We start from the raw sequence: 12,453 nt of genomic DNA, 5'->3' as shown, positions 1-12,453 counted from the left end.
GGAGACCGGAAGCAGAAAAAGAGCCAGGATTTGAACCCAGGCACACGGATATAGGATGCAGGATGCATGTTGCATTTTAACCACTGTGCCAAGTGCCTGCTCCAGAACCAGCATTTGAGCCAGATCCTTGTGGTTCCCAACCCCAGATTTCTTCCTCTGTAGCCTTGTGTTGCAGCAAGTGGTTGAGATTGCTTAATATAAATAGATTGACTTTCTTAAACATGTTTTACTTAGGCTAATTTGACCATGGGCTTGTATTGCTTGGGCAAATACATCAATGCAGAGCTTGCTGTGGGGAGGAGGAGCTGATCTGGTCTTGGCCCTGCTCTGCCTCCGGCTCTTGGAGTTCTTCAGCCTCCCTGCTGTGCAAAGGGGGCCCATGCACAGCTCTCACACCCAGTCTCTACGTAGCAGATGCGGATGTATCACCACAGTGTTGAGAATTACAGTGAGAGTTGCTGACATTTATAGAGTGCCTGCTGCATACCAGGAGCTCTGCTAAGACAGTTACTTGCGTCTTCCCATTTGGTCCTCATCCTGGTCCCTGAGGTCTGTCTTATTACCATCCTATTTCACAGAAGAGAAAACTGAGACTTGGAGAGGTTAGAGGAGTGCCCCAGTTCGCACGGCCAGGAAGCGGGGGAGCTGGGTTTGGAGCTCATGTCACCCGACTCCAGAACTGAGCCCCTCCATCACTGGGTTAATGTGCACTATAAATACTGCAGAGTAGATACCATCATGATGGTGGCTTCGGTAGGATGTTCCCACAAGTCTGGAAGGAGCGAAAAGGGAGACCCTTGCTTCAGCATCCTTCCTGTTTCGATCTGTGCTGGTTCGTGGTCTTTGGCAAATGCAAACGCTAGCTCTCTGTATGTCCTGGTTTTGAGGGTAGCCAAGCTGCTGGACTTCAGTCCTGGCTGCCAGTTATCACTTTTGTTAATGATAACCTTGGGCCATCTTCATCTCTGAATTAACTTCTTCCTCCCCTCCCCTCCCCTCCCCTCCTCTCACCTCCCCTTCCCTGTTTCATTCTTTCTTTCAAGATTTAATTCTTTACTTTGAGAGAATTATGAGATTGGGGTGGGGGGAGAAGGGAGAGAGAGAGATATACAGAGAAATCTTCCATCCACTGGGTCACTGTCCAGAGGGTCACATGGCTGGTGGGCTGGTGCTGGGCCATGTTGAAGCCAGGAGCCAGGAACTTCTGGGTCACCCACATGGGTGCAGGGGCCCAAGGACTTGGGCCATCCTCTGCTGCTTTCCCAGGCATGTTAGCAGGGAGCTGGATCAGAAGTGGAGCATCCAGGACTCAAACTGGTGCTCATCCATGATGCCAGCTTCACAGGCAGTGGCTTTACCTGTTACACCCTAACTCTGGCCCTTTGAATTTGCTTCTTTATCCACACAATGGACATCAAAATTGCCTTTTGTGTACCAAGATAAAAAATTAAGCAGGAGATATAAAACAGTCCCATTATAAACCATAAAAAAGGCAGATGACAAAGAACGAAATCAGTGCTTAGAGCATTTTCCCACCCATGTGGGAGAACAGGATTGGGTTCCCAACTCCTGGGTTTGGCCTGGCTCAGCCCTGGCTGTTGTGGACTTCTGGGAGGTGGACCAGTGAATGATGATCTTTGTGTTTCTCTGTGTGCTTTTCAAAAAAGTAATACAGAGTGATCCCAGGTAAGCTTTATCAAGTTTCCCACAGTGGTAACATTTTGCAAAACAATAGTACAACAGCACAAGACACTTGACGGTGATACCATCCCCTGGTCTTATTCCGATTTCCCCAGTTTTTCTTGTACCCACGGTATATCTAGTTCTATGTAATTTTATCACCTGTGTAAATTCATGTATCCACCACCACAATCAAATTACTGGATGGTAGGGATTCCCAGAGTTGCTGTTTTGTAGCTACATCCACCCTCCTCCTTCTCCACTTGTCCACAATCCCTAACCCCTGACCTCCAGCAATGTGTCCATCCTTAAAATGATGTATCTCAAAAAAATGCATGTGTGGAGTTACAACTTGGGCAACCCTTGGGGATCTGCCTTTTCTACTCAGCCTCATTCCCCGCGGATTCGCCCTAGTTGCCTTGGGTGTTCTGCCTCATGCCTTCTTATGGCTGAGCTGTATTCCATGGTTGGTTGGACCACAGTCTGTTCAGCCCATACTGGGCTTATTGCTCCATTGTGTAGACTTCTGTTCCCAGTGCGATTGTCTGCTTGTCTGTTGTGTCTCTGCTTTGGCAGGAGACAAGTCCAGGAGGCCAGAGCCTTGTCTGCGGGTTCCTGCTGTGCCTTTTCCAAGAGCACTGCTTTGCATATGGTCAGCTTTGAGCAAATGTTTGTGGGTGAATGCATGAGTGAGCACATGGTAAGGTAGATCAGTGGCCAAGTAAGTGGTCACGGGGGACCAAGGGGAGCTTGACTTGTGCAGAGTTTATGAATCTCAAATGGGGTTAAGTATTAAAATCACCACATATGGGAATATTATCCTGGAAAATCCTTTAAATCACCTCCAGAATGTTGGAACTGGGACCTTTTGAAGTGCCAGAGGTGGGGATTCACTCCTTTGCTTTTCAAGGCATTTGAATTGTGGGTTTCCCAGACATAGGCCAGTGGAAGTCAAGAATTTTGAATGGGGGCTAATGAAGGGATTTCACTCTTTTTTTTGAGGGGTCAAGTGGATGTGACTGAATTCATGTAAATAAGCTTATAATGTAATGTGTATATGGTATGATGTGCAGATGCTGTAAAATGTATATGATGTCATGTGTGTCATGTAACGTGTATAGGGTATAATGTGTATGTAAGGTAATGTACATGTAGTGACACATGCATATAGTATAATGTGCTTATAGTATAACACATGTATGCTGTAATGTGCATATGATATGCATATGATGCAATGTATCTTTGATGTGAGATGCTTATGTTGTAATGTACATATGACGTAAGGGTGCATATAGTCTAATGTACATGTGATATAATATGCCTTCAATGGGGTGAGTGGATGATGTAGTGTATATATGGTGAATATACAATGCAGCGTGCACTTAGTGGGGTAGATATATGGTGTAAGATGCACATGGGATGACATGCATCTGATGTAATGGTGCCCAGGTACAACTCACCTGATTACCCATCGTCTCTCCATTCCTTTATTCCAATGCAGGAGGAAACCTTTCCAAACAAGACTGGACCATCCAGTGGCCCACCACAGAGACGGGCAAGGAGAACAATCCCGTGTGCCCCCCCGAGCCCACCCCGTGGATCCGCACCCATCTTTCCCAGAGCCCCAGGGTCCCATCCAAGTGTGTCCAGCACTACTGTCACACCAGCCCCACACCGGGGGCACCCGTCTACACCCATGTGGACAGGCTCACTGTGGACGCCTACCCAGGCCTGTGCCCGCCACCGCCACTGGAGTCAGGCCACCGTTCCCTGCCCCCGTCACCGCGGCAGAGGCACGCAGTCCGCACCCCGCCTTGCACGCCCAATATCGTCACCACCGTGACCCCACCTGGCACGCCGCCCATGAGGAGGAAGAACAAGCTGAAGCCGCCGGGGACCCCGCCACCCTCCTCCCGAAAGCTGATCCACTTGATCCCGGGGTTCACAGCCCTGCATCGGAGCAAATCCCACGAGTTCCAGCTGGGTCACCGCGTGGATGAGGCCCACACGCCCAAGTGAGTGCAGTGGGTGGTGCCTGGGGGCAGGGCAGCCCGGGGCTGGAAGGGACCGCCTGGGGGCCCCAGGAGCCCCGAGGATGGATCTGTGTGTCTTGACTCCAGTGTAAGCCAGGTCGCCTTTTCCTGAGGGTTCTAAGAAAAGGAATGGAAGGGAATTTCTCAGAAGTGGCCATGTCAGATCCGCAGAGACAGAAGCACAGTGGTTAGCAGGAGCTGAGGGAGTGGGTGGAGAACGGGGAGTTGCCATTGAATAGTGTGGAGTTGCAGTTTGGGGTTATGAAGGAGTTCTGGGGGCGGGTGGTGGTGGTGGCAGAGCAGTGTGAGTGTACACAGTGCTGCTGACGCGTGCACCTCCAAATGCACACGTGCACACATGTATGATGCTGTGTCTGCTTTACTACAGTGACTGCAGAGCCTGGCAGGATCCGATAGGGCAGAGGGCAGACAGAGAAGGCTGTAGGGTTCGTCGGCCATGCAGCCTCCTTGACGGTGACTCAGCGCTGCCCTTGGAGCAGAAAGGCAGCCACAGAGAGAAGGTGAAACCCAGGCCTGGCTGTGTGGCAGCAGAACTTGGTGATAAAACAGCTTTCTGGCCAGCTTCCCCCACAGACTGGGGTTTGCTGAGCACTGTTGGAAGCCAGGGGTACAGAGTGGTCCTCCCTTCTGAGACCCCACAGGGATTTAAGTGGGAGACAGACTCTGTGAAAGCCATTCACGCTGCTCTATGGAACTCAGCTAACATGAGGGGACTTCAAGAAGTCTGTGGGAAAATGGAGCTAAATGAGAAGTTTATTTTGGTGCAAACCACCTTTGAAATCCATGCATAGTTTTTTCACAGTACACGTTTTCTGATGAACTCTTTCAAGACTGCCCATAGAATGCGTGTTGGGGACCCCAGAGGCTAAAGTGGAAGTCACAGTTTTCTGGTCCACGCTGGGTTTGTTTTGCATGGTTTTTATGAAAGCCATAGTGTATTCATTTTTCACTACTACAATGAAATTCCTATCTAGAAAAGAGGTTTATTTTGGCTCATGGTTCTGGAGGTTTGCAGTTCAAGATTGGGCAGGTCTTGTTGGTTCAGGCTTTCTGGGTGGCCCAACCACGCCTAGCTAATCTTCCTGCCTAGTTTCCCCAAATCAAAGCCACTGGGAGTCAATGGTGGAGGCCCCACCCAAATGCCCAAATACAATCTGATCCCTTCCCAAAGCCCTGCCGTAGCTTCCACTGGATTGGGACTGTGCCCTGGGACCAGAGTCAACACAGCATCAGGTGCCTGGGCTTTTGAACATTAAAAAGAAGTCCAGGACAGGCAGTGGTACCCTGGCAGTGCGGGCAGGGGAAGCAGGGGCAAGTTGAATTCCAATTATCACACTAATAACAGCCAACAATTACCTGTGGTCTTCCTTCGGCCTGTTTCTGCCAGGAAATAGCCTTGTGACCCCGGATTTAATCTGAGTCTTATCTTTCTCATCTGGGGGATCACAGGGGTTGGAATACATTTGTGTTATAAAATCTGAGGTCATGGCCCATTCGTGAATGGGGGCATCATCTGAACGGCTGTGACCAGCATTTAAAAAGTGAAATACGTGAGCTTAGGCTGGAGTATATTGGAACACACGTTGCCTGTGTAAAGGTGAGTGTTAGTGGTGTTTTGTGAAGCTTGTTTCAGGTGTGTGTGCACACACATAACATGGGGGTACTTCAAGAGTTAGTGGAAAACAGAATTAGAAGTCAAATTTACTTGGGAGCAATTTTTAGAAAAAGTAAATCCATGCATAGTTACTTCATAACATGTGCTTTCCATGGACTTTTTGAAGACCCCTTTTATAGGTGTCCTTTTTTCCGTCCCTCCCTCTCTCTTTTCCTCTTCCCTCTCTTCTTTCTTCTCTCCCTCTTTCCTTTCTTTCTTGCTCTGTTTTTCACTTCCCTTTTCTTTAACTCTGAGGACTGGAAAGACTTGATTCTAGGATGCACCTTATCGGGGAGTAACTGGAGAGAGGGTTTGAGAATATGCAGTCAGGTAATTCCGGAACATTCAGGCTTCAGCTGTGTCTCCTCCGTGTTGATCTCCTCTTGCTCCCAGTGGTTTTGCTGGATACAGGCTGCTACGTCAGCAGTCCCCAGTCCACCTTTAGTTCCTCCCCGCAGGATGAAGTGTGGTTTCAGAAGTCACAGATGTCTCTGAGCAGGACCAGCCTCTCTCAGAACAGTTGGTTCCCATGGGCTTTCAAGGATCATGCACCTTGCGAGGTCTTGGGTCGGAGGAAGGCTGCCTGAAACCTTCTGTCCTTGGCACTCTCGGGCACACCTGTGGTGGTCTTCGCCAGATGGGTTTCAGTCTCGTCCTCCAAGAGGATCTCATGGGAGCATGGCAGGAAAACAAGAACTGAGGAGCTGCAACATGGCTCTCGTCTCTGCTGTGAGCCTTGTAGCCTGGACGATGGGCTGTGTCAGAGCTGCTGGGTTGAGTCTTAATCAAAACCGTTTCTCCTGCTTCGTGTTCATCCTCTGAGAACCGTTTACTTCCTTCCTTCCTTAACGGCTCTGTGCACTCTTCCCCGGTGAAGGTAATGTTTGGTTATCGTGGGAAGCTGAACCCACTTAGGAAACAGGATGAAGAAAGTGGAAGATACATCTGGTCCTCCCATTTTCTCTGCACACACATAATTATCCTTTGGTCCTTGGAAGATTGCTTCTGGGGTGCCTGTGGATACCAAAATCTATGGCTACTCAAGTCGCTTGTTTAAAACAGTGTTGGATTTGCCTACCGTCTCCACACATCCTCTTGTGTACTTTGCATGATCTCTAGATGACTTAGAGTACCTGGTGCAACAATACTAATGTAAATGGTTGCTATACTGTGTTGCATAGGGGATCAGGACAAGGAAAGAAGTCTCTACATGTTCAGTGCAGACACATTAACAGAAGTTGTTTTTGTTCCCTGGTTGGTTGCATCTGTTTGTATGGAACCTGCAGATGTAGTGGGCTGGCCATAAGCACCTGGAGCAATCTCCAGTTTTGTCCTGGGGGGCAAAACTTGGCTTTTAGAGGAGGTATGATGAAAATCTTGACTTTTACAATAGTTGGTGTCCCTTCTTCCCACCCCCATAAGAGATACAGTGCTTACAGGGATGTGGTGTATCTGTGGTGTGAAAAAAATCTAGAAAGTTCCTACATGGGCCCACCCCCCCCCCAAAAAAAAAAAAAAAAAAAAAAGGTTGAGAAACATTAACATGGATCTCCGGACAGAATCTTCTGGGTAGAGGTAGGCACAGACATGGGAGTTTCAAGACTCTTTCCAATATTCTTGTCAATCTGTTTCCCCCGGGTTTTGTGGTCACAGTCACTGATTCCTTATGATTAATAGTTTAGAAAATTAGGAAGCTATCCTGGGGTTCTGGTCATTTTGACCTTTTTGGTTGTTAAAATTTACTTTTATTTATTTGAAAGACAGAGTGACACAATGAGAGTGAGTGTGTGTGTATGTGTGTGAGAGAGAGAGATTGAGAGAAAGAGAGAAATCTTCTGTCTACTGGTTCACTCCCCAAATGGCTGCAACAGCTTGGGCTGGGTTGGTTCACAAAGGTTTCTCAAAGCCAGCAATTCCATCAGGGTCTCCTATGTGGTGGCAAGAGCCCAAGCACTTTGACCGTCTTCTGCTGCTTTCCCAGGTGCTTTAGCAGCGAGCTGGATTGGAAGTGGAGCAGCTGGGCTCAAACCGGCGCTCTGGTATGGGGTACCGGCATCACACGTGGCAGCCTGACCCCCTGCACCACTTCCACGGGCACGCTGTTGGGGGTATGGAACCTCCAACGGTTCGTATATGTGCAGTGATTTGTGTGCCTTGAGATCCCCCCTTTGTCTTCCCATGATACAATGACATAAGCCACCCGCTCTTTCTTGTCTGAAGATCTGACAGAAACATGGCATTTCTGTAAACTGAGTCATATTTTAGATGTATTTATTACATTTTTATTTATTTGAAAGGCAGAGAGGGAGAGAAGGAGAGCAAGTGAGCGAGCAAGCACGAGAGTGAGCTTCCATCTACTGGTTCACTCCTCAAATACCTGCAACAGTCTGACGGGGCCAGGCCAAATCCAGGAGCCAGGAACGCCATCCATGTCTCCCTTGTGTGGAAAGGACCCAAGTACTTGAGCCATCCCCTGCTTCCTCCCAGGGTGTCTGTTAGCAGGGAGGTGGCGCAGAGGCGGAGGTGAGACTTGAAGCCAGGCACTCTGATAAGGGATGTGGGTGTCTCCCGCAGTGTCTTAACCCACTGCACCACAGCAGCCAGCTCCTACATCACATTTTCAATGGCTAGGAGAAGCTCCGTATTAAAAAGCAATTCAATTGTAAATATTGTAAGGGAGAATTACCTTTTTAAAAGTGATTTTCAATTTAAATTTTAATTACAGAAGTAATACCCAAATACACTTTTATTTTGAAAACACAAGTGATATAAAATGTAGGCGATGAAGGGTGACATTCTGCCTTCGCCTTTCCCTGAAGAACCACTGTGACTGCTGTTAGTACCCTGTGAATCTCTGCTCACATCTATTCCTGTTGGGGCGTGCGTGTGTAATATCTCTGGCTCCCTTCCTTCATGGTTACAGCCATACCATTGACGGTCACTAATGTGACCTGCTGCCTTAGTCTTGCATAAATACGAGTGCCACCTTCTCACCACTGACACCTCTTAGACATCTAGAATGGTCCGTGGTGCTTTGAGACCTCTGTGCTGTAGGTGAGTGAGTCCCGAGTACCTGCTCACCTCTGGGACAGGTGTGTCAGAACCTTCTGCAGGGCTGTGAGCAGAGCACTAGGCTGGATCAGAGCCACAGCACGTGTGTTCTTTATACCAGGGAACTTTAAAAAGTTTGTGGGAAACGGAATTAAAAGATGACTTTACTTTTGTGCAAGAAATTTTGAAATCCATACATATGTGGAGTCTGAAAAGTTCATGGTGGAACGGGCATTTGGTGCCACAGTTACGGCATTGCTTGGGATGCCTATCTCCCATATCAGAGTACCTGGGGATGGGTCCTGGTTCTGTTCCTGATTCCGGCTTACCCTGAGAGGTAGCAGGTGTTGGCTGCTGTACTTGAGTCCCTGCCACCCACGATGGAGTTACCGGCTCCTGGCTTCAGTCTTTCCCATCCCCAACTCTTGTAGGCATTTGAGGAAATAACCAACTGATAAAAGATTTCTGTCTCTTAAATAAAAAAAAAAAACTTCATGGAAAGTGCATATTATAAAAAGTACATGAATTAAAAACTTTTGTGCCAAAATAAACTTATCCACCCTTCCATGTTTTCCTGAACTTTTGGAAGTGTCCTCAAATCTACACACAACCCTCATTGCATTCATTCCAGTGAATTCAGATTTCCTGCGTGGCCCAGGCTGTATTGCTTGTACAAAAACAAGCTTTGCTTAAACACATTCATTATGTAAATAAGATTTCAGGAGGGATCTTTTTGTCTCTTGTAGTGAACTAATTATATGGGAGCACTTACACTCACTGGCATATATCTACAGATCCTTGGGCTAATATTGCAGCAAGCACTAACGGATTTATGAGGACAGCAGTGGGGTGATGAGTCTGTGGGTCACAGTGTAGCCATTAAAATGGGAAGCCTTCTGCCGAGCTCATCAGCATTTGCTCTGAGGCCCACACGGACATCCAGACGCTTTTGGCCTCAGCTTGCCCTAGGAGGACAAAGGCAGCATTGGGCATTTCTTCCGTGCATCCTCTGGGGCTCGTCCCCCACCCCAGCCCCACTGCAGCCTGCTGCCACGTCCTAGTTCAGGTACAGTCAGGCACAAGGTTCTGAGCCTCACATCATCAGCTACAGGAACATCCTGGCTGAAGGGGCAGCAGCTCCTGTCACAGCTCCATCAGCGTAGCTCCCAGGGGCCCTGCAGGCGACAGGCCTGGTTATAAGAGTAACACCACTCTAGACTCCCAGGCTTGTATAATTTACAGAGTAATATAAATACATGTATTATATATAATATGGCTCATAATGACTTCTTGTGAAATGTAGGCGATGTTTTTGTGAAGTAGTGTTATTATCCAGCTTAAGAAGTTCTGTTCGAGCTCTAGTTTTCCATTCTGTGTTGACCTATTGTCCCTCTCCTAAATTCCAGGCCCTGAATTCTAGTTTGAGAAAACATGACATCATGTAAAAGCATGAGATGAACAGCATTAGGTGGACTAGAGGCAAAGTAGATTTGGAAGCAGAGAGAAGAACCTAGCAGAGTTGTAGCCCCAGCTCCCATGATGGACGTCCGTGAGTGGCCCAATGGCCAGGGCTTGCTTTCTCTGGCCTTTCCCTCTCACTGGCTGAGTTAGCGAACTTCCCTGCTAGATCGCAGATGCTCTACGAGCTGCGTTCTCGGTTGAAACCGCAGAGCAGCTCACATCAGACTTATCTTGGGCATCAGCTTCCTGTTCTTCCCTGGGGTGGGAGATGTCGTGTGGATGGCAGGGCATTAGGAGCCTGTAGCCCTGTGACAGATGTGGTGGGTCCTGGGTCCAGAACATGTGGATCCACAGAGGAAATAACTCTGTAAGCTCACGGAACAAAGTGAGCTAACAGCTGTTGAATTCAGTGGGCCTGCTACTCCACCTTTTTTTAGGGTAGTTGATCCTTATGGTAAATGGGAGAGGTCATTATTATTGCAAGTTGAGAATCCCTTATCCAAAGTGCTTGGTACCAGAGGTGTTTTGAGTTTGGATTTTTTTTTTCAGAATTTGGAATATTTGCTCACATATAATGCGATCTTGGGGGTGGGATCCAGGTCAAAGTACAAAATTCTCTTCTGTTTCGTATATACCTAACCCACATAACCTTGAAGATAAATTTTTTGCAGTATCTTAAATGCATGGAAAAGTCTGTATGCCTTGAACTCTCAAGCTTATGGCACCATGTCAGTGCTCAGAAAACTCTGGACTTTGGGGACAGTTTGGATTTTCAGATTCAGGATGCTTAGCCTGTGTTCCTATTTTACAGATAAGAGTCTCAGAGAGGTTGACAAGTGTCCTGAGCTTTATAAGCAACAGAGGCAGGAGGGAGCCCAGCCTAACCCCAGAGCAGTCTTCTTAGAGTGTGATAGACACAGGGTCCAAGGACTGCAGGAATCAGGTGCAGGGGGGACTTGATGCTGGCCTGGGATCAGTGGCAGAACCAGGAGGGGTGGTGGAAATAAAATAGGGGGCTGGGAACTCAAGGTCATTGTCTTGGTGTGGAATCTGGAGGCCAGGGTGCCAAGCCAGGGATCAGAGAATCTTCTGTCTTTCTCTCTCCTGAGACTCTGAAGGACCCACCATGCATCTGAGGTCCTTGCCACTGTGTCCATCCATAATGGAAAAGGGTGCTGGCCATAGAGCTGATCTGACCTAGCTTCAAATACAGCCATGCTGCTCCCTGGCTACATTTCCCTGGAAAAGTAATTTATCTGAGCAACCATTTCCTTCTCTGTGAAATGGAGACAGTTCTATCAGTCCTGATTGGGAGTTGGCAAAGATTTCATGGGGTTTGCACACCACGGTTTTGTGTATGGATTGCATATGGAATATATCACAGACATCACAGTTGTCCTTCAGTATCTGGTGGTGGAGGGGGGGGAGACATGGATTGGCTCCAGGACCCTCTGGGAGACATCAAAATCCATGGATGCTCAAGTCCCTTCTATAAAATGGTGTAGTGTTTGCATGTAATGTACATAACCCTGTTGTACATTAAATCATCTCTGTATTACTTATAATACCTAATACAAGGCAAATGCTGTGTAAATGGTTGTATTGTCTAGGGAGAGATGATGAAAAATGTGTATACATCTCCAATACAGATAGAGTTTTCAGGGGTAATATTTTTGATTCATGGTTGGTTAAATCCCCAAATGTGGATTGTACAGATATGGGGGCCAGCTGTGTAGTATGAGCGGCATGGTTCGTATTGTCAGAAACTGGAGCTCTTTACTACTCTCTCCATTTGCCATTGGAGTGTCCCTGTGTGTGGTCTGTCCCCTCGCTGGAGCACAGTGAGCCAGGCCACAGGACAACGGTGTGAGGCTCCTGAGACACATTGTGCCATGGCCACTTGCAGAAACACTGGGTGACCCAGGTCCTGGCTATTGAAGACGAAGTGTGAGTACTTCCTCCTGAGGGGTTGGTGGTGAGAGCTGTGCTGAGGGCCTGAGCAGTCAGTCCAGCTTGTTCTTAGGCTTGCGTTTCATTATTTTGGATGTGTGACAATTGGCTCGTTGAGGGAACTGGCGGGGAGCAGACCCTTGTCCTGGGAAAGCTGGAGGTCAGATCCTGGTGGCAGAGCCTGACCTTACTTGATGGTCCTCATATGATCGACCCCTTTCAGTAGTTCACACAGCAGTGACATGTGACAGCCCCAGGAAAGCACTTGTCACTTGAACCACATTTTGCAGAATTGCAGTTGAGGGTGTTTATCATCGATATCCTACTCAAAGCTTTAGTCTCAGTTATTCTCCGATACGTGGATTTCTTCATGACCTAGCTCCTTTAGCTGAGAGGATGGCGTCTGTGATGGGGGAGGCCCTCTTCATGATGAGGCTTCTTTTTCTATTCCTGACCAGTTTTTAATGATTCACAAGTTTGGTTGAGCCTTCGTCCAATTAGGAGGGAAAAGTCTAGAACCTCCGCCTCTTTAAAAGTGTTTTTGACATGATTTCAGACTTACAAAAACAGTTGCAAGAATATTACAAAGAATTTCCAAATGTG

At 47.7% G+C, this 12,453-nt stretch overlaps 1 protein-coding gene across 1 annotated transcript in view; it reads left to right on the top strand.

Moving 5' to 3' along the window:
• KSR2 (kinase suppressor of ras 2) overlaps positions 1–12,453 on the top strand; it is a 426,223-nt gene that overhangs the window by 176,715 nt on the left and 237,055 nt on the right. Inside the window, exon 4 of the mRNA XM_062182370.1 lies at positions 3,182–3,695. Within this exon, the coding sequence (XP_062038354.1) occupies positions 3,182–3,695 (514 nt within the window). The remainder of the gene's footprint in view (positions 1–3,181; positions 3,696–12,453) is intronic.

Source organism: Lepus europaeus, chromosome 23 (assembly GCF_033115175.1).
Source record: "Lepus europaeus isolate LE1 chromosome 23, mLepTim1.pri, whole genome shotgun sequence".
Taxonomy (NCBI): domain Eukaryota; kingdom Metazoa; phylum Chordata; class Mammalia; order Lagomorpha; family Leporidae; genus Lepus; species Lepus europaeus.
This window is presented reverse-complemented; position numbering and strand designations above follow the sequence as displayed.